The 26,888-nt window shown below is 42.3% G+C and overlaps 2 protein-coding genes across 2 annotated transcripts; both read right to left on the bottom strand.

Moving 5' to 3' along the window:
• Nucleotides 1–2,901: 2,901 nt before the first annotated feature.
• Nucleotides 2,902–11,624, bottom strand: polg2.L (polymerase (DNA directed), gamma 2, accessory subunit L homeolog). The gene is made up of 9 exons (NM_001088435.1): nt 11,599–11,624; nt 9,117–9,640; nt 8,444–8,570; nt 8,256–8,361; nt 4,242–4,415; nt 3,816–3,956; nt 3,430–3,510; nt 3,208–3,308; nt 2,902–3,101 (listed from the first exon to the last, which is right to left on the bottom strand). Exons 2-9 carry the CDS (start codon nt 9,610–9,612, stop codon nt 2,936–2,938), a joined length of 1,392 nt encoding a protein of 463 aa, NP_001081904.1. The 5' UTR covers nt 9,613–9,640; nt 11,599–11,624; the 3' UTR covers nt 2,902–2,935.
• Nucleotides 11,625–15,939: 4,315 nt separating this feature from the next.
• Nucleotides 15,940–23,742, bottom strand: ddx5.L (DEAD-box helicase 5 L homeolog; the record flags this gene model as incomplete). The annotated part of the gene is given in 13 exon segments (NM_001090761.1): nt 15,940–16,627; nt 16,821–17,039; nt 18,185–18,244; nt 18,336–18,397; nt 18,545–18,655; nt 18,957–19,129; nt 19,208–19,368; nt 19,461–19,602; nt 20,123–20,188; nt 20,935–21,068; nt 21,153–21,249; nt 21,675–21,837; nt 23,637–23,742. Coding segments are annotated over 13 exon segments (1,827 nt in total). The 5' UTR covers nt 23,678–23,742.
• Between the last annotated feature and the right edge of the window lie 3,146 nt (nt 23,743–26,888).

The following is a 26,888-nucleotide window of genomic DNA, read 5'->3' as shown; positions in this document are numbered from 1 at the left end:
TCTGAACTGAGATACGGTCATATTCGAGCAATGTTGCACTCTGAATACAACAAGATTTTGCAAGTGTTTGGATGTGTGGTGAAAAAGACAGATGAGACTCTAAGATAATTCCTAGGCAGCGTGCCTGTGCGGTCAAGTGAAAGATGATGTTAACTGTGATTGAGATCTCAGGGATAGGGGATGATCTTGAAGATGAGTTCTATTTTAGAAAGATTTCGTTTCAGTTGGTGCTTTGACATCCAGGAGGAGACAGCAGAAAGGAGTTGGGTGTCATCAGCATAAAGGTGATACTGAAGTTCAAAAGATTGAATAAGTTTTCCTAGTGAAGTAGTATAAAGTGAGAACAGCAGAGGACCTAAGACAGAGCCTTGAGGAACTCCAACAGAGAGAAGGAACGTAGTAGAAGTAGAGTTAGAGAAAGCAACTTTAAAGAAACAGACAGAAAGATAATATGTAAACCATGAAAGAGCAGTGCCATGAATGGCAGTCGAGTACAGAATGTATAGGAGGAGTGGGTGGTCAACCATGTCAGAGGCTGCAGGGAGATATAAAAGGTTGAGTATGGAATAGTGACCTTTAAACTTTGTCAGTTTAAAGTTTAAGTCAGCCAGTGTAGGCTGTGGAATCCAACAGGGCCTTTAGGTGGTCTAGTCATGGAGCTACAAGATATGGGATTTATGAACAACTTAATTGTATCCAGTGGCTAAATTCCCACAACTCTCCAGGAAAAAAAACTCACTATTTGTGAAGCATGTGTAAGATAAAGGAATGAATGCACTTACTGAATCTGTGCCATGTACCTGGACATCCTCTCTTACACACACTTTGTCTATCAATGGGAAACTCTTAATATGGTGACACCATGTGGTTAATTTTGAGCATGACAGAGAGACATATATCCATAATATGGAGTCTGGCGACACATTCTGGTTGATTTTGAGCAAGACACAGGGACATATATACTTAATATGGGGTCTGGTAACACCTTGAGGTGAATTTGAAAGAATAAGTAAAGCTTTTATTTACAAATCCCTAAAAAGACTCTAAACTGCCCCCAAAATGACATACCTCTCTCCCTACATTGAGGTCAGATGCACGGTACCCAAGATGCGCAGTAGAAACCTTGTGTTTCTGAGCACGACAGTAGGAACATTAGATAGATAGATTAGATCAGGGATCCCCAACCTTTTGAACCTGTGAGCAACATTCAAAAGTAAAAGGAGTTGGGGAGCAACACATGCACGAAAAATGTTCTTGGGGTGCCAAATAAGTGCTGTAAATTGGCCATGTGGTAGTCCCTATGTGGATTGTCAAAATACATTGAGACTCTCTTTTGCACTGCACCTGGTTTTTATACAACCAAAACTTACTTCCAAGCCTGGAATTCAAAAATGATCACCTGCTTTGAAGCCACTGGGAGCAACATCCAAGGGGTCGGAGAGCAACATGTTGCTCACGAGCTACTGGTTGGGGATCACTGGATTAGATGATAGATATATGATAGATAGAGCTGATTTTCCAACTCCAACTTCTTCATATCACAGAAAATTAAGAGCTGCCAGGAAGCCCTGATAGCAACGGAGCCAAAGATTAATGAAACATATGTGAAGATTTTAATGGACAACAAAACTACAGTGACTGATATGGCAAAGGCAAGAGGAACAAGAAGTCTGTACTTATAAGAGAAAGTAATGATGTTATTTATGAACAAGAAGATGAAGGGCATTATAGACATATAGGGGCAAATTCAATAACCGGCGAAAATTCAACACTGCTGGCTTCGCGCACATCTCAACACTTGGCCAGGCGTAAATTCGCCTGGACAGCCACAATTCACGAAGATCCGAAGTTGCGCACAGGGTACCGAATGCTGACGAAATCACGCTTAGCAGTTCAAAGTTACGCTAGGGTTGGCTTATTAGCATACGGTGTGCAGTTAAAGTACAATGGACGTATATGCTGAAGCAAATACATTACACTACACAAGGCCAGGGAACCTTAATAAAATTATATAAAGTTGTTATAATGCCCTACACATGTGCCGACAGTATAGTTTAGGTGCCATATGTTAGCAAATGTAGGGGGGAAGGAGGGTACCCCAAAAAAAATGTATCTATTGCACTTCACCTGGTCTGAGGTGGTGAAGGCAAGTCTGGCGATAGAGGTAACGGTCAGTAAAATAAAAAACTTAGTGAATTTGCGTAGTAAAGCTTTTTCGCCAGACCGAAAATTCGCCTGGCGTTAGAGTGCGAAATTGCGCCAGAGTCTATCTCCTTGGCGAAATTACGCCAGCGAATTTACACCAGCTACCATTAGTAAATCAGCAAAGTGCCAAAATGACGTCACGCTGGCGAATTTTTAGCCACTTTGCCCTTTAGTAAATTTCCCCCATTTTCTTTTCCCAGTTCGTCTCTACAACAGCACATTATCTGCACCCAGTTTAGTTATGGCCAGGCACATTGGTAATAAAAACACTGGATTGTGGGACCGGATCCCTTAAATCAAATAAGGGGGCAGGGTTCTTTCAATCCCATTGGTAAGCAAGGAACATACCTATTAGTGTACTGCTATGGAGGACAGTTGGGAAAATAAAAGTACATTGATTCCTACAACTCTACACCGATTCCTTCACCTTAACTCCACCTCTATAGCCCTATAGCCTCTAAGCACTGTCCTTTACAACAACTCATCTCCCTACTCTCATTATTTCCATTCCATGTATTGACTCCTATCCCTGCAATATCCCCAGTACTGCCAAAAGCCCCAACCCCTCCTATACATTTATACCACCATCAAAGTCCTGGTAGGAAATGATGCCACTAACACTGGCATAGAATTCTTCTTTTAAATGGCCAAGGTAATACATATGTACTTTATAGTGAAAACAAATAAAAATATAAGTTACAAAAAAAGAAATTCTTCTTTATTGTGCCCATTACAGGTTTCCTGCAGCTGCAATGTACCTCACCAGGAAATCCTTCACCTTGGATACATGAATCGTCTCCTTTAGGGTGGTATCTCTGCTGCGCACCTGTAGCAAACCATTCTCCAGCGTGGACTCACTCACCAGTACTGTGAATAGGACACCCATCTTGTCATACCTGTAGGGACCAAACACAGAAAGGCTGGTTCTCTAGGAAGTTCATAGCAGAGGCCATGCCCACTACAGAGAATAAAGGAAAGTATGACCACAACATATTTCCTTACTTTGTATAGAGCTGTTCCAAGGAGCCATGCAGGGTTTCCTGGTAGCCGGGCCACACATACACTCCTTGTTCCCGCAGCTCACTGGATAGTCCTTGGCATACCTGCAGTACCATATTATGTGTTAGGCCTTGGCAAATGGCAGTGCTGCTCACATATTGGCAGTTTTCTGTGGGCTTGATTCCCAGCTCAACCTGTATGTGTGCCTGTGCACTTACCACTTACCAGCCTTAATTCACCGGTGGGACCTTTCCCCATATCCACAGCTACTTTAATAGGCGCCAAGGTGGGGTGCAGCTTCAGGACCTGCAACAAGGGAGAAACATACAGCCACTTTACTCTTTTGTATCTATCATATGCCCACAGGAAAGTCTCTGCATGAGACACAAAGAGAACCCCCCAGGAAAAGCTTCATTGCCCCCCCCCCCCAAAGACCATGGCTTTCTAGCCTCCATTGTACTGTGCATGTGGGGCATTGTACAACAGCCGTAGAGCTCTGATATCTACGTTCACTTATGGGCACAACAAAAGGCACTATAGGTGAGGTAAGCTCTGTCTCTTGTAGAAGCTGTGCTGTAAGAGGACTGGTCAGTGCATTACATGGGTCTCACCTCTCTTTGATGGTACTGGCCACGCACAGCGGGGGCCTCCGTCTGCTGCAGGGCATCTGAGAGGTAGGCAAGAATCCCTCTGTCTAGGTCTCCACTCACCCAGACTACATGTGGCACGACTGACTTCCGCCCATCTCTGGCCTGTGGAGAGAAAACTAATTAGTCATGGAGTTTCCCATGAAGCAACCAGACTGTAATGTTCAATAATATTCAAGAAAGCAAATCACTAAAAATGGCAGTGTGGTAGGGGATGCACTTAGGGAGGCATGACTTTAGGGTAGAACAGGCCCAGGGATGCAGTTACAGAGATAGGAACAATAACATTTGTGATAGGGGGAGTAGAAGGGGCACCAACTTGGTCATTATACAATGATATGCATACACAGGATTCCTAATAGGGAAAAAAAACAGCATAGAATAACCTACCTGAAGTTTGGTTGTGCACCCAGGATGCATCTGGAAGAGGGCAGAGTCATCCATATTGCAGAGGGTCTCAATGGTCTCCCTTCCCCAGGGGAACTCATACTGAATCAAGGAGCTCTTTCTTCCCTGCCCATCCTGAATGTCATTACAGCTGAAACCTGATGGGCTCTGAGCAAACTGGGAATGGGGGAGAACAGGAATTAGCAGTGGCTTTTCCCAAGCATCGAGCCCTGATTCCCATATGTATATATATAAATATACAGAGAAGGAATGTTCTGGGCACACAATAAGCTACAACCTCATACTGTACTGTCTAAGGGAAACAATATGGCACCTCTCCCCATATGTATAAATACAAATATAAACAGAATGTTCATGGCATATTTTATACCCTCATACTGAACATTCTATGGCATCAAAATGGAACCTCCATCCGATATGTATTTAGAAAATTCTCGGTCATATTTAGTTATTTTCTTTTCCCAGGTCTTCTCCACAACAGCACATTCAATTCTACTGAACACCAACTGTGTTTTTTTATTTTTTTTAATCCCCTGGCCACCAATGTATTATTTTAATACTCTATATGCCCCTTCCACAAATGTTCTTTTAAAAATATTCTCTGGGGCCCCAATTTTTTTTTTCAACTTGCAAGGGGGGCCCTGACGCCATTGTTTTTTTAACGAATATTCTCTGGGGACCCAATTTTTTTTACTTGTAAGGGGGCCCAGGCACCAATTATTTTTTTTTTAACTTGTAGGGGGGCCCTGACCACCAATTTTTTAAAAAAAAAACTTTAATGGGGGGCCTGGTGTCACAGTTTTTTTTTAACTTATAAGGGGGTCCTGACCATCAATAGCTTTTTATTACTTGTGGGGGGGCGGTCACCTTTTTTAGCGCTGATGTCTGTGTGGTCTTTCAACTGTGGTGTGGAGTGGGTGGGATCTGAAGTGGGGCTTTTGGGCTGGGGTGGACGGGGCCCCCACAACATTTTGTTGTATGGGGCCCCGTGATTTATAATGGTGGCCCTGTGTATAAATACAAATATACAGAGAAGGAATGTTCTAGGCACACAAAAAGCTCTATCCTCATACTGTACTGTCTAAAGTACAGTATAATATGGCATTACTATATGGCACCTTCCACCCACATGTATAAATACAAATATACAGAGAATTGCTTTGACTTAGAGGATATTGAAAATACACTCGAAAAAAAATATTTAGTAAAAAGGAAAACCATCCCCATAAAAATTGTGGTAGGAACATAGATCAGGTTTGTTGAATTAGTAGGGTAGGGGAATCTAGCTGAGGAAGAGGAGGAGAGGCTGCAGGAGGAAGAGAAAAGGACGACAAGGAGGACCTTGGCAAAAAAAAAAATAGGAGAGAGATGGGAAAAGTTGTAGTTGAGTCAGGAGGGGGAATTGGAATCCCTAGAAGAGGAAGAGGTTGTGTTTGACCTGGAGAGTGAAGAGAGTACACCAACATTTCACCTTTACACCTTTAAAGGAGGGGTGCTGAAGGGAGTGGTGGCAAGCAGAAGCACAATAGGATTTAATGATGGCTTACCCTATCAAATTCCTTACAGCCAATGTATGTAGTATCAAGAACAGGAAGACCAGGTTTCAGCAAAATATTTTGCCATGCTTCACCATGAAAAAATGCTCATAGACTCTAATGTATAGTAAAAAAAGTGATGCGGTTTGACAATTGTTGCAGAAAAAACTGCCAATTGACCAATGTGTCTGACGATCTTTTTTGATCTTTTTGCCATTTTGTGAATTTTCTGCGAAGCAAAATGCTCATCACTACTTATGATTATATTAGGAGATCTGAGGGGGCTGAAATATTTTTTGCATGAGGGGCATTGAGTTGTTGGATCACTATGATCATTTTCTGCTTTACAACATGAGTTGAGTGAGGGAATCAGACAGACACATCCTTGAAGGAAACTACAGTCCTAATAATGCTCATTTGGTCTTTTCTCTATTGAAAGCAGAAATTACACTGTAAGAGGTTTACAACCTTGCTCCTATATTTGTTAAAGTTTTCAAAGACAGTGTGGAGAGTGGTAGTCTTCCTCCCTCTTCATTGATCCTGCTTTCAAAGGGGAAGGCCCATTGCCCTTCTTACCACTGAATAACAAGATTCTTGCAAGGATTCTCTTTTATATGTAAAGTCAGTGTGTGGGCAATTTACTTTCTTCTTTTCAGTACTGTACAGTGGAAGGATATAGAAAGGTGCAAATTCCACAAATTGGGAAAGTATTTCTTGACCTTGCTCCAAGAAAAGCTGGGCTGGTTGACTTTACAGGTCAGTTTGCCAGATGGTTACAAATCCTGTATGAAAGGGGAAGAACCTTTCCTTTGATTAATGGTTGTAGAGAAAACTTTGAGGTGGGAGCAGGGGTAAGACAGGGGTGTCCTCATAGTCGACGCTTCTATGTGTTTGCTCTGGATCCTTTTCTAACAGCACTGCAGAGTACTGGGTTGGACTTTGGAGGGTCCCTTGAGTCAGCCCTTTAGGTTAGTAACCTATGTGGCTGCTGGTACCATTGTTCTGTTTAGACTAGAGGAGGAGTCATTGATAGTTGACCACATCAGAAGCTATCAGAGGCCACAGGGTCTCTGGTCAACTAAGAAAAAATCAGAAGCTTTTTGGGTCTTAAGGGAGAAACAAAATGTCCAATTAAGGGACTTCCCAGCAGTAAAAGAGAGAGTTAAGTTCTTGGGTATAACATTAGGGAAGGGTGATGGTGCTAAGGCAAATTGGAATGAAAAACTGAATGTGTGTGCACCTTCAGCTATGGAAGCTTCGAGGTTGACCTAAAGGGAAAGAATTAATGTTATGAAGTCTGATTCTGTTTGTTTCTCTTATTTTCTTGTTGCCAGAATCTTTTTACATAAGAGTTCACAGTCTGTTCTGTTCAAATGCTCTGGGGAGTACCTTCCCTGTAGAGAAAGGAGGGAGTTTTGGGCATGATGGCCTTCTTGTACACCTTATTTCTGAAATATAATTATTGAGGTATGGCTCAGATGAAGGACTCTCTGTGGAAAAACAGTTATTAGAGCCAGGGTTTCACCTTTTATCAAAGACTGGGATGATAGACTGAAAAGTGTCCAGGTAAGAGGAAGTTGTGCAGGAAGTGTCACAGAGTGATGGGGGAACTAAGGTCTGCCCCTGAGAAAAGCATTTATTTCTGCATTTTGGAGGGGGGGGGGTTGACTTCCCCTTGTTCTGAAAGCCTGTACAATCAAGATTGTGACTCCAGAGGAAGCTGCTTTTTAGGGGATTCTGAATGTATCTAAATGCAGTGGCCAGGCAATGCCCATGGGGCTGTGGCACAGATAAAAGGAGCACTTTCTGTTAGACTGTGTCATTACCAAAAGTCTCAAATATTCACTGGCAACATCCTTACAGTAGGGTTTTTAGAGAATCTGAATTATATGGAAATGTAGTACTGGATAGTTGAGTGAAGGGCCAGTAAATATGGAATCCTTGTATAGTGCAAATTAACCAGCCAGAAGAGAGAGGGGCAGTGGAACAAGTCACAGCAGAAGGCAGAGAATGTTGCATTCTGGGTAATTGCACATTTTCATTTGTGATTTTTATTTTGTCATTTTCTTCTCCTGATTTTCTTTGGTTAATAATGTGATGAATTAATACTTTGTAATGTTTTTCTTTCAATAAAATGCCCTCCCATATTGTTGGAATACTGGAATGGCAGACTTGGTCATAACTTTTCAATGTAAAAGACAGCAATATCCAGTGTAACTTCAAACATAAATCTGTCTGTTTTATTTGCAACAGAGCTTTAGTAACAGTGTAACAGTACATAAGAAACATAAACTCATTTCGGCAGTATAAATACAAATATACAGAGAAGAAATATTCTGGAAGCTGTAAAATGTTGTAAGACAGAACTCTAATGGATATAATGGTGTTGCAGTGAAAGGTACAGAAGGAACAAAAGTGAAAGAACAAATAATCAATTCAATAAGAAAGCTTTGCCCCTTACCTTCTGCCACCACTGGAGTCGCTGTCTGAGCCAGTAATCCTGCCACTGCCCTGAGGATTTTGGGGAACTGAACCAGACAAGGGAAGCCACTGTCCTCTCTCCTATTCTGAAAAAACAAAGCAAAGTATTATAGAGGTATATAGTGCCACTCCAGAGCCAATCACCCTCTGTTTCTCACAGACTCTTACCTGGGGAGAATTGTGCCCTTATTTCTCTCTTCTGGAATAGAGTGAAAGCATTTCCCAATCTCTGCGAGGCCAAATGGCATCTTTTTATTCAGCAATTCCATAGAGGGGACATATTCCAGCAGAGCTCCTAAAGTTGCACCACACAAGCAGATTATCAAATGAGGGCAGATACACTGTACATGTTGTGTATATGTATATAGTGTGTGTTTTTGTACTGTACATTTCCCAAAGCCGTCTATAGATATAAAGGGGAGGAGACATATAGAAAGCAGTATTCAGTAACCGTGACCAGCAGAGAATAGAGCAGCAGTTCTACAGCAACCATTTACCCCATCAACAAAACAGGATACTGGAGAAAAGTCTCAAATATGCCAGGATATGGGGTGCCATTCCCTGCCTCGCTAATTACAGGCATACACTGTGATAATAGGGTGCCATTCCTTGCCACACTAATTACAGACATACTCTAGGATAATGGGGTGCCATTTCCTGCCACACTTATCACAAGCACACACTAGGATATGATGTGCCATTCCCTGCTACACTAGGTACAGGCATACACTGGAATAATCGAGTGTCATTTCCTTCCACACTAATTACAGACATTCACTAGGATAATGGGGTGCCATTACCAGCCACACTAATTACAAGCATACACAAGAGGTGTCCTTACCATAAAGTAGCTCATGGCGCAGAAACTCAAGCTTCCCTGCAGGATCTTCCAGCCACTTGACAAGTTGGTCTCTGGGGAGTTCCTTTAAATGCTGAGTACATATGGCCAGCAGTGGTTTCTCTGGGGCACTGGATGGTGTTGACAGGTGATGCAGAGTATCAATACCTAAAACCTGCTCCCTGTATACAACCACAGAGTTCCACCACTGAGCAACCAAGTTGCGCTTCAGTTCCACTCCCAGAGGCCCCAAATTGTGGCACCCTTGCACAAGTGATGTGCAGGTCAATGTTTCACCAGATAGGAAATGTCTCTGCTGGCACAAATGAAAAAGAATGTCCTGCTTCTGGGCAGTGCCTCCTGTTGTCAGACCCCTTTTACTGCACCAAACACAGTGTCTGTGATGATTTACCCTGGGGTGGTACTTTGCCAAGGATCGAGCCACCTTAGAGCAAGCAGCGACCAGTAACTGGCCAGTGTTCTTCAGGGTCAGGAGCATTGTGGGAAGTTGCTAAAGAAATTCTGCCCTGCAGGTTGAACAGAAGAGAATATAGATGTATTAAACGGCACTGCTGTTCTGAGGACTAAATATACAGAGCAAATAAGTCCTTCTCTTTAGCATCTGGCCCTCTTCCCCAGGCACTTACCCGTCTCAACACCTGGAACCCATGTACATGAGTAATCTACAGGAAGGGTTAGAGGGTGGCACAGGGTCATGTAGGTCCAGTGTTTGCTATCTCCAAGAGATCAGTGCCAGGACAAGAACGTTGTTTTTCAGTGACTTAACAAACAATCAAACACTCAAGGGTCTTGTCCCAGTTGTTTGAATTGCCTTGAGTGCTGGTACCTATTTCTTTTCCAGTCCCACAGATCCCCTTAATAAATATAAGGATATTATAAGTCACATAGGTATTGACCTAGGCCGAAGGCTGAGTGCTTTTATACAGGTCATGGAACTCCCAGGTTACTTCTAATATCCTCATATTTTCCAACAAGGGGTACTTTATTTATTATAAGACACAAGTTTTAGTGAGTCATGTGAAAAAAATAACATCACTACTCACCGTTTATAACTGATGACATCACTAGTCACCGTTTATAAGGATATAATTTACAAGATATGCATGGCTTTTGTGTATTATACACAGATATGTGCCAGTCCCATAGATCCCCTTAGGCAGGAAATATACACAGATATGTGTCAGTCCCATAGATTCCTTTAGGCAGGGAATATAAACAGATATGTGGCAGCCCCACAGATTCCTTTAGGCAGGCAATATATAGTGAATAAAGTACCCCCTCTTGTAAAATATAAGGATATTAGAAGTTACCGAGGAGCTTCATGACCATATAAAAACACGAGGCCGAAGGATTTCCGAGGTAACTTCTAATATCCTCATATTTTGCAACTGGGGTACTTTATTTATTATAATACAAAAATTTCAGTGAGTCATGTGACAGAAATGACATCAGAATTCACCGTTTATTACTGATGACATCAGAACTCACCCTTTATAAGGATATAATTTACAAGATATTCATCGCTTTTGTGTATTATACACAGATATGTGCCAGTCCCACAGATCCCCTTAGGCAGGAAATATACACAGACATGTGCCAATCCCATAGATTCCTTTAGGCAGGAAATATACACAGATATGTGCCAGTCCCATAGATTCCTTTAAGTCGCGGAGCACCAGCAAATTTAAAACATCCGTTTATTTAGAAAACTGTTAAAAATTGACAGAGCATAGTGAGCCCAATAGCTCCATAGCTTTTACGCGTTTCGTGGTCAACCCACTTCCTCAGTGCCACACCTCCCAACATTTTGCAAGTAAAAAGAGGAACAACATTTTTTTTCTGCACGTAGTGCAGCAAAATTTTATTTGACCGTGCCCCTTTCTGTGCCCACAACCCCTAATTACCATGTTCAATTTACAAAATTTGCCAGGTTATGAAAGTTTGCTTTTTTTGTGTCTCAAAATTGTTACAAAGTATCTTATTTGCACCTGTTAGGTGTTCTGTGGTCTCTGTTAAAAGCCAATTAAGTGAGAAACGTTGTTTCTTTTTCTGGCTGTTCAGTGAAAATAGGGACTGCAGGTTAAGCCGTCAAAAGAGGGACTGTTCCTCCAAAAAAGGGCAGCTGGGAGATATGCTTTAGGCAGGGAATATACACAGATATGTGCCAGTCCCTCAGATGCCTTTAGGCAAGGAATATACACAGATATGTGCCAGTCCCATAGATCCCCTAAACGCAGGGAATATACACAGATATGTGCCAGTCCCTGAGATGCCTTTAGACAGGGAATATACACAGACATGTGCCAGTGCCACAGATCTCACGGGCAGCAGGGAACATTTACATATATGTGCAAGTCCCACACATCCCACTGGCAGGGTATATACAACGATATGTGCCAGTCCAGTCGCTTTCCCTGGCACTTCTTCCCTCAGTGAACCGATCTTTTCTACAGAATTCACTAACCTTGTAACATGTGCTGCCATAATGGGAGGAGCCATGCATTCCAAGCCTCGGCATGATTATGAATCAACCAATCGTATCGCTAGACATCTAAACATGTGGTTTCACTAGACTTATGATGGCCGTGAAGAGACTCTCTATCGCTGCTGTGTACTTTTACGGGCAAGTACACTCAGAGGCTAATTAGAGACCTAGAGCAGGGGTAGCTGTAAGAGCCCATCAGGAGAAGCTAACGGATCTTCTGATCACTCGAAGGGAACTGACAAAAGGCCAGAAATCCACTATTATCTTCTATTAGGCTTGTTTGTGTGACATCATTCATAGCCAACATGTAGTGCCCAGCTCCTCCTGACTACAGCTCCCAGCATCCTGTGCAAGCCTTTAGCTGGAATAGTAGCATTAGGGTAATTGTAAGTACAATTGAATGTTGAACTGTATGGCTGTTCTATATGAAGTAGTGACATTCCTACACTGCCTGGGGACTTTCTTATCCGACCCCGGAGTTATGGGTTATTTTGATATCTTCAGTTGCAGTACAATGCTCCTTGGGAAAAGTTTTTGTATTTGTAAGGGAAGGGCTGAACTTTATCAGCCACAACATCTAGGCTCCACTCCAGCCCCTTTGGTACCTTTAGCACAGGGAGTTGGCTGTAAGTAGCAGGATGCAGTCAGGGCCGCCATTAAAATTCACGGGCCCGTACAACAAAATTTTTAGGGCCCCCTGGGCCCCGCCCACACTGACGACCAAGCTCCACCCCATATGCCGCCCACTCCACATCGCAGTTAAAAGACCACACAGACATCAGCGCTAAAAAAGTAACCCCCCCCCCCACACAATTTATAAAAAGTTATTGATGGTCAGGGCCCCCTAATAAAAAATTGGGGCCCCAAAAAAAAAATGTTTTTTTAAAAAAACATTGGTGGCAGGGCCCCCCTTATAAGTTAAAAAAGAACTTGGGGCCCCCAAAAAAAATTTTTTTTAAACTTTTTTGAAAAAAAAAAAAAAGTGGCAGGGGCCCCCTTACAAGTAAAAAAAAAATTGGGGCCCCAAAAAATTTTTTTTTACATTTTTTTAAAAAAAAAAAGGTTTTTTTTGTTTTGTTTTTTTTTTTAAAAAAAAAACATTGGTGGCAGGGGCCCCCCTTATAAGTTAAAAAAAATTGGGGACCCCAAAATTTTTAAAAAAAAACAAAAAAAAAAAACTGGTGGCAGGGGCCCCCTTATAAGTTAAAAACAAATTGGGGCCCCAAAAAAAAATGTTTTACAAAAAGATTGGTGGCAGGGGCCTATAGAATATTAAAATAATACATCGGTGGCCAGGGGGTTAAAAAAAAAAAAAATACACAAACTGGTGTTCAGTAGAATTGAACTCATGGCTTCAGTACTTCAAGTTCGCCTCTTTCGTGACTTCGGGTCTTTGTGCGGTTTCAGGACTTCGGCTGTTTTCGTGACTTCGGGTCTTTGCGCCGCTTCAGGACTTCGGCTGTTTTCGTGACTTCGGGTCTTTTCGGCACTTCGTGACTTCAGGTCTTTTCAACGCTTCGGGACTTCGGCTTTTTCCGTGACTTCGGGTCTTTTCGGCACTTCCGCATTCGGCAACGCAGAGGGAGGACGTACGGCTCGGGCGCTTGTAAGGGGGGTCCGGAACTTCAAAAAATGCAGCGCTGCGGGGCCCCCCTTCATGCCCGGGCCCGGTACGCTTGTCCCCCCTGTCCCCCTCTGATGGCGGCCCTGGATGAAGCGAGGCCTGCTATACCTTGCATGCTGGAGTAGCACAGACACAACTACCCCCCCATCTTGTAATCAATCAGGCACCACCAACACATACGGATAGGCACATGCCACTATAGAGCACACCGTTTGGCCTCTTCGGACCAAGTTGGCAACTTAACACCATTTGATTAACAGACCTGGGGGAAGTATTGGATTCTAAATTGAGTCACAATCAGAGAAACAGAAAAGCAATGACAGTTACACATAACTAAACCCAGTGAGAATAAGGAATGAATAGATACATGGAAGCTGCTCAGTTACATTGTCAGGGGCAGTGGTGCAGAGAACAGTAAGGGACAGAGATAGAAAATAGCACTGAGAGGAGCACGTGTATAAAACCCGACAATCAAACTATTTCATTCACATATTTATGTTAAGGTTACAGAAGAAATAGTTTGTTTAATATAGCAATATACATTTTCTCATAAATCAATATTTATGTAATATTTTCCATGGAACAGAATGCTAATAGCGCTTTTATGGATGAAGATCATAATGGGACATCACTAAAAGTAGTCCTTGCATTAGTAAAGTATGGCCACTCCTTGACTAAGGGCCAAAATACAATATCAGTGCCTTGAAGTGTTACTTTAAAATGCTTCCAAAATAATTCACTAATGTTGCTGATGGACCTGTTTTTTCTGTACTTGTGTAGCATTGGGTACTCCCACAACTTCCCCTGTGTATTTTTGTACTTCAGCAGCGTTGCTCTACACCAGTGGTTTGTAAGCAAGACATTACTCCCAGTGGTCTCAAAGCAGGTGCTTATTTTTAAGTGTGCTGCCAAACAGCCTCACATGAACTGCTAGTCCACATAGGTGCTACCTTTAGGAGTCCATAATTGGCACCCCCAGGAACTTTTGTCATGCTTGTGTTGCTCTCCTATTTTTTACATTTGATTGTGGCACACTTGTAAAAAGGATGGGGGAAATCACTGCTCTACAGAACGTATAGATTCCATGCCATTAAAAGTGGGTGGTTGTCTGCACAATATCAAAGCTGCAAGCAAGGGGGGGGGGTTAAGCCTGTGAAACCAGTGTTTGGGTATTGGCACTCACCTTTAAAGGATAAGTAAACCTTAAAAATAAGTGAATGTAAAACTGATGAGGGGGCTATTTCAAGAACTTTTGCAATTTACACTCATTGTTTTCTTTTAATTCCAAGATATTTAGGGACACGTACTGTTAATATGAATGGATTTTATTCCAACAGCGCCACCTGCTGGTCAGTTTCCCACCAGTCTGACCAACAAGTAGTCAAGGAAGTGGTCAGGAGAAAGAAAGAGGCTGCTCTGATGTTCTTCTGCTTAGTAATGAAATTAGAAGCCTCTCAAATCTTTCCTAAGCAGACGAACATCAGAGCAGCCTCTCTTTCTCCTGACAACTTGGTGGTCAGACTGGTGGAAACGGACCAACAGGTGGCGCTGTTGTAACACAATCATTCATATTAACAGTACATATATCCCTTAATATCTTGGAATTAAAAGAAAAAAATATAAGTGTAAATTGCAAAAGTTCTTTTTTACATTCACTTATTTAAAAGTTTACTTATCCTTTAAGAGCAAATTGGAGGGTGGATCAAACTGAGACACTTCCCCGAGAAATGCTACTATGCACGGAAGGTGCCAGTCTATGCAGTGACCAGGGGTAGACAGGACAGCATTGTGTTTCACCTTGACTAGCTATGGTGGCTTGTCAATCATACTTGTGTATTCTATGTAGCCTGTGTGCTCCCCTTTATTTTTTATATATTTACCCAGAGTAACTTGGGCTATACTGAGGACAGGGGAGACATTTAATATAATGCAGATTGCCAGGACATGAAAGCCACTACAAGGACCACTTTACAGTATAGTATCTTATAGCAGCAGAAGTAGGCTAGAAACGTTTTACATTTTGTTTTGGGTTTCTGTCCAAGCCCAAGGCAACCACAGTCCTTTAGCAGTGAAGATCAGTGTCTCTAATGATGCCCCAGTAGCTCCCCATCTACGTTTCTGCTGGTTCACTCCACATGCTCTGTGCTGCAGTCACTTACTGAGCTTAGGGACCAACTCAGTATACAGTACATAGAATAGTCAAAATAAAAGGCAGATTAGCAATTAATACAGATAAAAGGCAGATTAGCAATTAATACAGATAATTATGACATGGCAGCACAGAAACCAGTGCAATTGGCATCAGAATTTAATAATCAGCCCTGTAGAACCTTGTATTACAGGCCAATCTAATTTTCTGCTTGATTTGTAACAACCCCTAAACTTGGCTTCTCGACAGCTGCTCAAAGCCCACTGAGGATGTGATGGTTTCCAAGATGGTGACCCCCCCCCCCCCGTGACAAGTTTGACGTCCTGAATCATTGCAGATATTGACAAGCTGAAACTTTAGGCTGGCACAATAACTTAAAATATATAAAATGGCATTTTTAGCCAGCCATATTCATTTTTAGGCTTTAGTTTTCCTTTAAAGAAGTAGGACAAGACTTAGCCGTAACTCTTATCCAGTGCCATCATTGGCCAATTGAATACATCCAGTTGAGCACATTCCTGTGCAATGAAGAGCAAGACAAGTGAGATAACCAAGTTAAAGGATCTTTATTGAAGGCCATGCGCTGCCCCCATTACAGTACTCCAAATCACGTAAACTCTGGAAACACTGGCTTTGTTCTATTACAAAAAAAAACAAAAAAAAACAACTAAAATTGCCTCAGGAATGTAGATACAGTCAACTTAAATAGTGAAAGTGCACTACAGTCACCACTGCAGTTACCTCTGAGAAACCTGTGGGATTTAAATAACTATTTTGCATGGAAACAATACAAAGAGCAAGTACAGAAAATAAAAACGGACAAACTGGTTTAACAGCTTATTGGGGGTAGGATGTTGGCATTGGATAACCTATGACAGCTGGTGCTGTAGCCGTGGCAGTTGGGTATGTATATGCCTGCTGGGTCATTCCATTCTGCATTGGAGGTGCACTGTAGCCAGTCTGCTGGGTGCTGTAGCCATTCTGGTATGTGCCATTCTGAGCACCTGCCCGGAACCCACTCTGAACATTGCTGCCATAGCTGTTAAAGTTTCCATTGTAATTTTGTGCCCCAAAGCCATTTTGGGATTTGTTGCCAAAGCCATTTTGGGATTTGTTGCCAAAGTCTCTCTTTCCGCCAAACCCACGGTCATAATTTTCCCGGTCCCACCCACCCCGCTTGCCTGAAGAGAAACGGTCACGTCTGTCGTTCATTCCTCCTCTGCCTCTGAAGCGCCCTGTAAAACAGAAGAGGGTATTAAAGCTTTAAAGGCGGTATCAACCATTTTATCTTTGCAGACATTACCTTTCTGGTGTACAAAGCCCACTTCAGAGTAGAATGTGTAACAGAATACAACTGCAGCTCCAAAACTACATGCAAGCCAGCAAGAGACATCACCCCCACCCCATTACTATATTTGAGAATTTTACCTCTGTCCTCTACCAGCTGCAATAGCTTGGGGTTGATAGCTTGGTTTGCTTCCCGGAGGACGGAGATCAGGTCATTGACTTGCTTAATGTTTCCTGGGGTAAAGAAGGTGTATGCTGTGCCAGTTTTGCTGCTGCGGGCGGTTCTTCCGATTCGGTGAATATAATCCTCTGAGGAGTTGGGGTAGTCATAATTGATGACAAATTTCACATCTTCTACATCTGTAAAGTGTTGCAGTGTGGCAAAACGAGGAGGCAAATAAGGTTTTGCACACCACAAGCGTCAGACCAAAACCACAAGTTAGACAAAGTTGTTCCGGAGAGGAATCAAGGCTGAAAAACAAAGGTTAGGCTACCCAGTCTAAAGAAGTAATGTGCTGTCCCATCGACTCCACCCACCACACGCCTTACCAGTACTTTTGCACTGCTCAAAGGCTCCCTTATAAATAGTCAAGTGACCTCTGATTGCTGGTCAGCAGTACAGCCACTAACGCCAACGGCAGCCTCCTCATGTGCTCAGTTCGAGGACCTTCAAGAAACTGGAAGTGGTCCACCTCACACATTCATTAGAAGCACAGTAATCTGGCCACCCACTGCTTTGTCTTGCCAAGACCTTACAACTGCAGCTACAAGCACACACATCCTGGGAACACCCCCCACCATGAATACAATAAGGCATTTGGGAGCCAGAGTTATTTTTGTGTGCTGTGTCTCGTCTAGGCAAGCACTTCCGAGAAACCAGGATTCACTTGAGAATTTGTCCCCTCTGGCAGGTCTCGACATGACGACTACGATACAGGTGAGGGAGGATCGTGAAACCTAAGGCTCGGAGTTCTGCTTCCTCTCCCTTTGCTATACACTCATTCATGTGCCAGTACTCACCAATTTGTCTAACAAAAGGCTTCCAAGAAAAAGCTGCTCTCCCATTATAATACTGCCAAAATGTCTCAAAGTCAACCCTCAACGCAACCCTGTGGTATAAGGCAGAGCACGTTGCAAGTATCAAGAGCTATAAGCATGCAACAGATGGTGGGGTGTCTTTATGGGATTGCAGTTTTGGTAGTGTGGGAGGGGGATACAAGTTAAATTCTGCCTTTTGAAGATACTGGCACACGATGCTCGGCTTTCCACCTCTACACAACTGGAAGCAGTCAGCCAATTTCCACTAGTCCTCCATCCCCTTGCGTCCTCCGACTGTCATGCCTAGGCCTTGCCACAAAGACCGCACCTTTGTGAAAAACAAAACTCAAGAGAATTTCAGAGGTTAAAGAAAGCAAATAAACTTTCTTTAAAAACAAATACATTTCACAAAAAAAGTAGTCCATTAGTGAGTAGTTACCCAAGATAAGCAGATTGAACTTACTAACCTAGACCTCTGGAAGCAACATCTGTAGCAATCAGAATAGGTGATTTACCATGTTTAAACTCTGCAAAGAATAAAAAAAAAATGTTCTTTAGGAAACTCCACAGAAGAGACCACTTATTAAACCTAGTTTTATTAATGTGCCGTTTGCCTACCATTTAAGACCCAGTCACGCTCCTGCTGGCTCTTATCACCATGAATTCCCATTGCAGGCCACCTGAAAGAAGCAGACACCCAACATGAAGGCAATAGGTACTTTCCATAAAGAATCAGTGTCTAAGTTTGAGGCTGCATACCCCTTTTGATAGCACTATTAGTTTAAGGGTTAAAAGTGGTTGTTACACACGAGGTAAATCATCCTTACCCATCCCTCCTCAACCTGCGAGTCAAATCATCACATCGTCGTTTGGTCTCAACAAATACTATGGTCTTATTTTCTTTTTCACTCATAATTTCCTCCATCAAACGGACAAGCCTTAAACAGAGAATAAGTACACTTAATAAAGCCAGCAAGCTTTAAATTTAAAAAACAAAAACACTGCAGTGAGTGAAGAGCCATGAATAGATTAAAGGTGCTTAATTCAGGTAAGTGTGCGGTAACATTAAGGAAAAGGTCATAAGGCAACAAAATGCCTAGCCATATCTTTATGGCAAACTGTAGCCTAACAGGCTGAGCATTTCTACATTGATGTTTGCAACAGCAGCTGTTAGTGGGCAATTTAAAGACTTAGAGAAAGGACTGGAAATTGTTCTTAATTGTTTTAACATGAACTCACTTGTCATCCTTCTCACCATCGTTACACACATCAACAATCTGAAGGATATTGTGGTTGGCACTGAGTTCCAGGGCACCAATGTTAATATGAACATAGTCTCTCAGAAAATCTTCAGCAAGTTGCCGGACTTCTTTAGGCCAAGTGGCACTCCACATCAGTGTTTGTCTGTCAGGCTGTGGACAAAATGACCAGTCAGCATCTCATATACAAGTTGGAATGTCCAAAAGCAGATTAAGCAAAGCTGTACTCACTCGAATCTGGTCTACTATCTTTCTTATCTGAGGCTCAAAGCCCATGTCAAGCATTCTGTCTGCTTCATCAAGCACCAAATATGTGCATCTGTTCAGATTGGTCTTTCCTGCTTCAAGGAAATCTATCAGCCTTCCAGGTGTTGCAATGCAGATTTCAACTCCTAAAAGAAACAGCATAATTTAGTATTCTATACAAAAAGGAGATATCATGATATGGTAGATGGGACTTATGATGGGCTCCTGGACACCTCACCTCTTTCCAGATCACGGATCTGTGGTCCCTTTGGGGCCCCGCCATAAATACAGGTGGACCTCAGACGACAAGCTCTGCCATACTCTGCAGCCACTTGCTGAACCTGTTGAGCCAATTCCCTGGTTGGTGCCAGCACCAAAAGCTGTAAGGAAACCACATGTTAAGACAGACACATGAGCCTGTGTGTAGGCTATAGATCTAACACCAACCCCGTGCATAGCAGCATGTAGCCCAAACAAGTTTATGTAGGCCCTGCCTACGCATAGCAGGTAACAACAGTTTTGTTAAATTCAATGTGTACTTTCCAGCATATTTAGGGGCAAGTCCTAGATAATATCCATTAACTTGATCACAGTATAAAGGGACTACACAAATACAAACATTCTATTTAAAATGATAAAAAAAAAAATATTTGATATCTAGTGGGACAGGGGCAATCCATTTCCTTGACAATGAAAGGCCTGCAACTAAACTGGATTTTAAGATTATACCCATGATTACCATAGAGGGAGACTGCATTGCTCAAACAAAACCCTGCCAAAACTTATATTCAGAGTTCTATTACTAATGCAAAATACCAAGTTTCTAGTACAAGTGTCAAGTCATCCCGAAACACACTGTGCCCTTGGAATATGGCACAGAAATTTAAAGCAGACACTTACAATTGGACCATCTCCCCGCTGTAGGAATGGTTGATGGTTGATGTGGACAATCCCAGGAAGCAGGTACTGCAAACAAAAGCAACAATGTTAATACTCCTAAACACTTTGTGGGGGTTTTTTTTTTTTTTTTTTTTTTTTAACCTTCAAATGCTTTTCAGTTCAGTCTGTTTAAAATTGTCAAAAATACACTTTTCAATTTTAGAAAGATATATCAATTGTAGTGTAAAGTTTGTTTTCACTTTCTAAAGCAGCTTGTGGGGGGGGTTTCGCAGACAGTTAATGGTTTTAAATTGATATATTTACTGGATACAAGATTCTTACATTTTTTTTCACTATTTCAAGTTCTTGTAGTGCAGTTTTATTTTTGGTTTGTTATGCTATGTTATAACCAGCACCCAGGCAGTTGTCTATATCGAGAGTGCACTACTATAAACTAGGGGGTCACAGAGTTAACCGTTTTAAATTGATATACTTGGTTGATACATTTGTTATTTGTCCCTGCTGAGCAGAATCGGAGTTTCATTAAAGGCAGCTGTTAGCAACTATTGTATCAATTCCACAGACACTGCAAGAAATGTATAAACTAATTGTAAACAGTTCAGACTCTGCTTCTGGGTCACTGGGCTGCCAGACTGAAACCAGAGACACGAACAATAACATTTAAACTTAAATAGTCGGAGAATGGTAAAAAAAAAAAAAAATGAAAGATTGTTCACTGTAAACTTTTCAGTTGCTTTCAATCTGAAAAAAGATTTGGAAGGTAACAGCCCCCTTAATTATGCATGGCCAAGAGTTACCAGCAGAGTACTTACAGAAAGAGTTTTTCCTGATCCAGTCATTGCAACACCGACCATATCCAGTCCACTTAGAGCCACTGGCCATCCCTGTCCTTGGATGGGAGTGGGCTCAGTGAAGTTCTGCCGTTTAATCGCTTCCATGACATTTGCTGTAGGGACAAAAAGTGGTTACGTGGATTTCCAGCAGAAAGCATAAAAGCTGCAGAGACCAGCAACTAGTTAGGGGAATGTACCTGGGAAACTTGCTTCATTGAAATTCAGAATTGGTTTTGGACAGTTAATCCCTCGTACGGTTATCTCTTTGCTTCTTCTGTACTGATCACATTCTTGCTGCAAAACAAAATTCAGATTATAAATTCAATATACTGTAAATGCAGGAGGCTAAATATAAAGTGCGTGTCCACTCAAATGGTTTCTCATAAAGAGACTATCCAAAATGTACTCTTTCAAGAGCAATTCTGTAACTGTAGGAATCACAGAAATAAATATACTTGCTATATAAATAATTGACGGTCACTAAGCAGAAATTTATACAATTTGGCATCCCCAAGTATATCAAATGTACAATCATAACATAGGCACATGTGCTAACCAGCCAAATTGTGTCCATGAAAAATGGTGCATAAACTTAGCACATTACAAATGCCAATGGAAACTTACAATAAAAGGCATCACTAGTGAGCCATGATTGACATACTGATAAATAGATAGTTAACTAGTAGCTACACATAGCCCATTCCAATCAGGAAACTCACCGGTGTTCGTCTCACAACATCAGGATGTTCTTGATAGAAATTCTTCTCAAATTTTGGCAGTTCATCCAGGTTCCATTTTTTCTTCATAAGCCGCTCCCCGGGGTTTCCATATTTGCCAGATGTACCACCTCTGTTTCCCCCAAAACGAGGACCACCTCCAAATCTAAATATAAAGACAAAAGGCCAATGCAGACAGTAAGCTAAAAGCCAAATAAAAAGGACCGACTGTGCCACAAAGCCAGTCTAGACGCATGAATAGTACCGCCTACAGAAAGCAGAAATAATGGCCATATAGAGTAGAACAATGCTCTCTCATATACAAGTGACCATTCATGTGCAGTTACTAAATAGGCATACAAATGGAAGAGAGAGCAAACTGACAACAGTGGGATCGCCTCCTGCAACAGAGAATAGAATGGTTTCTAAAGCGAAGCTCAGGCTGTGCGGCAGACCCCCAAATTAAAGGGGGGAGGGGAAGAAAGTGGTGAAATGGCACAAATCACACAATCTGGTGCAACCAACACTACATTTCAAGATCATGACACTGCTAGGAGAAGAAAAAAAAAAAGCACTCATCTGTGCAAGGCAACACTGACCCTTCCTGCACCCAGTGTCAGCCATGCAGCAGATCTCACCACTTAACTGCAAACTTGCATTTCGGTGCTGAAATCCACCACGTGTGTCTGCTCCAGGGCCAATCCAATGATTCTGGGTGCAGGCAAGATAAGGGGTAGATTGCAGCATAGGCAGAGTTTCGCCCAAATGTGGCATTACCCTTATAGACAGATTTCAGAAGGGCACCAAACCACTATCAAATGTAAGAAAGACCCACTTATGACTGTGCAAGACTCCATGGGAGACAGGCAATCCAGGTTTTAGAATCATCTACAGTGTACAATGCAATATGGCCACTGAACTGTGCTGGACCAAGCTGCCAAGTGGAGATTGCCCAAGAAGTGTGACGAACAGATACAAGGCAGTAGGTACCGCTAGGTGTGGGCGTCAAGCTTCCTGATTAAGGGCACAATATAAAAGATAGTTGGTAATCCCAGCATGGAAGCCAATAACTAGGAACTGATATTTAACAGATAAAATGTGACTGAAAGACACAGCTAAGATCAGCCACTTATCACAAAATAAAATATTACTGCCAGAAAACAAAATAAAGTGGGAGGATAAAATCCTACATGACTGCAAAAAGGGCAGCAGGACTTGATCAGCTTTGTGCCAAGAGCTTATTTCAGAAACCCCGTTATTGAATTTGTCCTCTACTAAAGAGTCCCAAACCTTCCCTTGTACCACGCACAATAGGAACACAGAGGAGACCACTTCTAAACAGCCTTAGGTGGTGCCACATGTTTGTGTGAACTGAGAATCGACACACGAAAAGGTTGTGTGTACAGAGAGGCGATCAGCACAAGTAGTACTAAAGGGGCGTAGCACACAGCGAGCAAGGCTATCTTAATATCCCCAATGGTGGCAGTACAGAGATATGCCACATGGGTGCTATACAATAGGGCAGCAATGGGACACGCACGCAGTTACTAGGGGAAGAGTGCCAGAGAAAAACAAACAAATGGCAACTAAAACTTAAATAAGTGGAAACAAGGCAAAATAATAAGCAATAGAGAAGTACAGAGGGGCCCCAACACTATCCAGTGAAGGGATCCTTCCTGCCGCCGCCATTTTGTGCGGAGACAAAGAGCCGCATCTGGTGCCACCGCCATCTTCTCACTCCACGCCCCGCCTCCCGGTACCCCAAGAACACCATTCATCGATCGTACGCCCCATCACTAGCTGTGCCCCCCACCGAAACACTTACATACATTCACTACCCATCACCTACCCATCACCCACCCACAGGCGCTGCCCTGGAGTGCCAACAAAAAAAACCGCCCGCGCGACCCTGCCAACTACGGAACTCAGAAAAGGAGCTCACAAGAAGTAACGCCATGTACATACCCTCTATCTCGGCCTCGATCCCTGTCGTTAAATCCGGGCATGTTGCTAGACAAAGGACGTTACGAGACCAGCTGTACAGAAGGGAGGATACGGCAGGAAGGGAAGAAACACGCAGCGCGCTCAACCCTTATATAAGGCCGGCCGGCAACTTGCGTCACAAGATCCCTCCGCGGGGCGGGGCTTCTACATTTTGTCGCCATATCACTTAAGGGACACGTGTCCGGCAAGTAGCAAAAACCAACCAACGAGTTATCCGATCGCAGCTATTTGTCTGCCAGCCGACTTTACAATTTTGCAAACTAACGCTGAAATCGGGACAGTGATTGCTACTGTTCTTGAAGCAGGAGGCCGACCTCGCTCTTGTAGTTGGAGACTGACCCAATACAAAGATGGCGGCGGAGACTCCGAGCTCTGTCCATGTGACCGCCAATGCACCTTTTCCCGGAATTTTATTATGTATGGCTGTAGTCATTGTGTTACATGCCACTTTTATTACAAGCCCTTAGGCCGGAATCCCCAGACCTTGTGCTTCGTTTGGTTCCAGAGGATAAAACTGGTAAGGGGCACAAACCAGTAGTATCACATATAAGCCCCATGTGCCAGTGTCTGACTGGGAAACCACCAGGGGCCCACCCAAAAACCTTAGACCATGGGCCCACTCTCAGTACTATTATTCTTCTTCTCCTCGCTCAACCACTATTCTCTATTCTTAACATACTATAAACTATTATTCATTCTGTTTAGCCTCTTTGTTCTCAAAGAAATAGGGAATGGCCATGAAATAGGCCAAATGTTTAGCCACACAAGGGCCCACAGACACCTGGGCCCACCAGGAGTTTTCCTGGTTTCCCGGTAGGGTTGCCACCTGGCCGGTAAAAATAATGGTTGATCCCAATGTTATTAATAGGGAAAAAAGATAAATATATAGTAAGGACGGTATTTTTTTCCTGAAAAAGTGGCAACCCTATTTCCCGGTGGGCCAGTCCGACACTGCCATGTGCACAGGAACAGCTTCCGTTCGTGCTCAAGGCTGAGGGCTTTGTTTCCACCCCAGTATAGAGGAGCAGTGAAGGAAGAATTCCTACTACAGAAGCATGGTCCCGTTTCATCTTCTGAATTACCCAAAAAATTAATTTGAGTATATGTGTAGGCTAGATTGAATGACCAGGTTACTGTCGTGGCTTCGAGGAATTTGTGAGTTCGTACCTGTGATCCGTGAAACAAATGGCTGGATATTTATGGGCAGATTTATTAAGGTCGAAGTAAAAAGCTATTTTTGTGTACTTCGACTATCGATTAGGCCAAAATTCGATTCAAATTTGAAAAAGATTCTGCTATTCGAATATTGAAATTTATCATGTACTGTCTCTTTAAAACTTCGACCAATCACCATCTAAAACCTGCTGAATTGCTGTTTTAGCCTATGGGAGACCCCCTAGAACCCATTTGGAGTCACTTGGTGGACTTTGAGAAATCAAAGGTTTACTTGAACCGAATTTGATCGAATACAATGTTACTTTGATTCGAACGATCAAAGTAACATCTATTCACCTGCAGTAAAAAACTTAGATTTTTTTTTTTTAACATTGTTTTTTTTATTGGAAACCCAGCATAAACAAACAAGTTATTTCACTTTTGTAACAATACAGTTTAGTCATTCAATGTTGCATATAGACATTTGTCTAATAAAGTGTTGATTTATACAAGAAAGTGCACATTGTCGTTTCTTTAAGCGTATTTAAAGCATGTTGAGCTGTAAGATTTGTTAAGATGAGGTGGTGGCGTTCACATCTATTATTTAGAGTTAAACATGCCCCTTTTTTTTTTTTTCCTTCGACGTATCGAGCGTGGGATATCCATAGTCGCCCAAGAGTTGATGAGTCCTGGGAGGCAGCTGCGATCTTGTTATGCAGGAGTCATTGCTAAGACTAATGGGTTGGTGCCACGTAGGCATTCTAAGTCATACCACGGGGTGTATAGAAAAGTAGAGATTGTAAGTTGTCTAATGTCAGACGAAAGGCTTAAGATGTAGGAGGTCCAGGTGTTGAAAAACTTATCAGTATGGGTATTTTTATTTATGGAAGCTTCCAGCCAGTCCTTATGAAATAGGAAATGTAGCTTGTTCTTAACCAAGTTTATAGATGGTGAGGTGGGAGAAAGCCATTCTTGTAGTATAGCTTTTCTTGTTGCTGCAGCTAATCTTTCTGTTAATGCTCTATTGGCTTTAGATATTTGTTGTGTCCCCCTGACTTTGCTAAATAGGGCCCATTCTATATTTGGTTCAAATGTTTGCTTGGTTAATGATTGCCAGTATTTGTATACGTCTAACCAAAGTGTATTGATAACTGGGCAATACCATATACAATGCAGTAGTGTGGCATCTGTTCCAGAGCATCTCAGACATGTTGGGTTGGGTAATATGCCCATTTTGTATCTCTTTAGGTAGGTCAGGTAGGATTGGTGTAGTATTTGTAGGGCCATGATCTGGTATTGGCTAGACGGTATTGTTCTCATAGAGTGAGAATGAAGTTTAACAACATCTGTTGCGGTGATAGTCGATATAGCTTCTGACCATTTCCCAAAGGGGGTATCATTTAACAAGGGATCTGGGGTCACCCTAATGAGTTTGTGGTAGAAGATGTAGAGTGTATGGTATTAGCTCCTTTCCATATATGATTTAGAGGATTAGACATATCTTGGTCTGTCATCCTGTGTAGGACATCTCTCGCATAGTGAGACGCTTGAAGTTTGATTTTTTTTTTAATAATTTTCAGTTGGTCTTTTTTTCTTCAAATTTCAAAGTTATGGGAGTTCAAAAAAACTCCCATTACTTCGAAATTCGACCCTTGAAAAATCTGCCCCCTAGTGTTCACTTGGTGACCATTAGCTCTATTTGTGGAATACCCCATCAATCCACAGTTAGTAAGAACACCTTCTGACACGGTGACCATTACCCCAGTCGAACTTCTGTTCAGTTGGTCTGCTAAGATATTAGGAGCATTCACTTACCTTGATTCAGTGTGCAAAGTAAATTTTTTTGCTCAATTGCTGTGTTTTCCTCAATGCAGAGTTTTCGCCCGAATGTTAGCGACATTGTGGGTACAAAGGGCCAATTAGTTTGGGGCAGCTGTGCTGTGTCTACAGTAATCGGTCTGATTTGTTAAAATAGATACAACATCTGCTGATTGTTTTCAAAGTCTGTCTGGCATCATTTCAGTGTGTGAGTGATGTCTGTGCTTTTAAGGTGCAACT

This window comes from Xenopus laevis, chromosome 9_10L, assembly GCF_017654675.1.
Source record: "Xenopus laevis strain J_2021 chromosome 9_10L, Xenopus_laevis_v10.1, whole genome shotgun sequence".
Classification (NCBI taxonomy): domain Eukaryota; kingdom Metazoa; phylum Chordata; class Amphibia; order Anura; family Pipidae; genus Xenopus; species Xenopus laevis.
The sequence above is the reverse complement of the archived record's forward strand: the minus strand, read 5'-3'. Positions and strand labels throughout refer to the sequence as shown.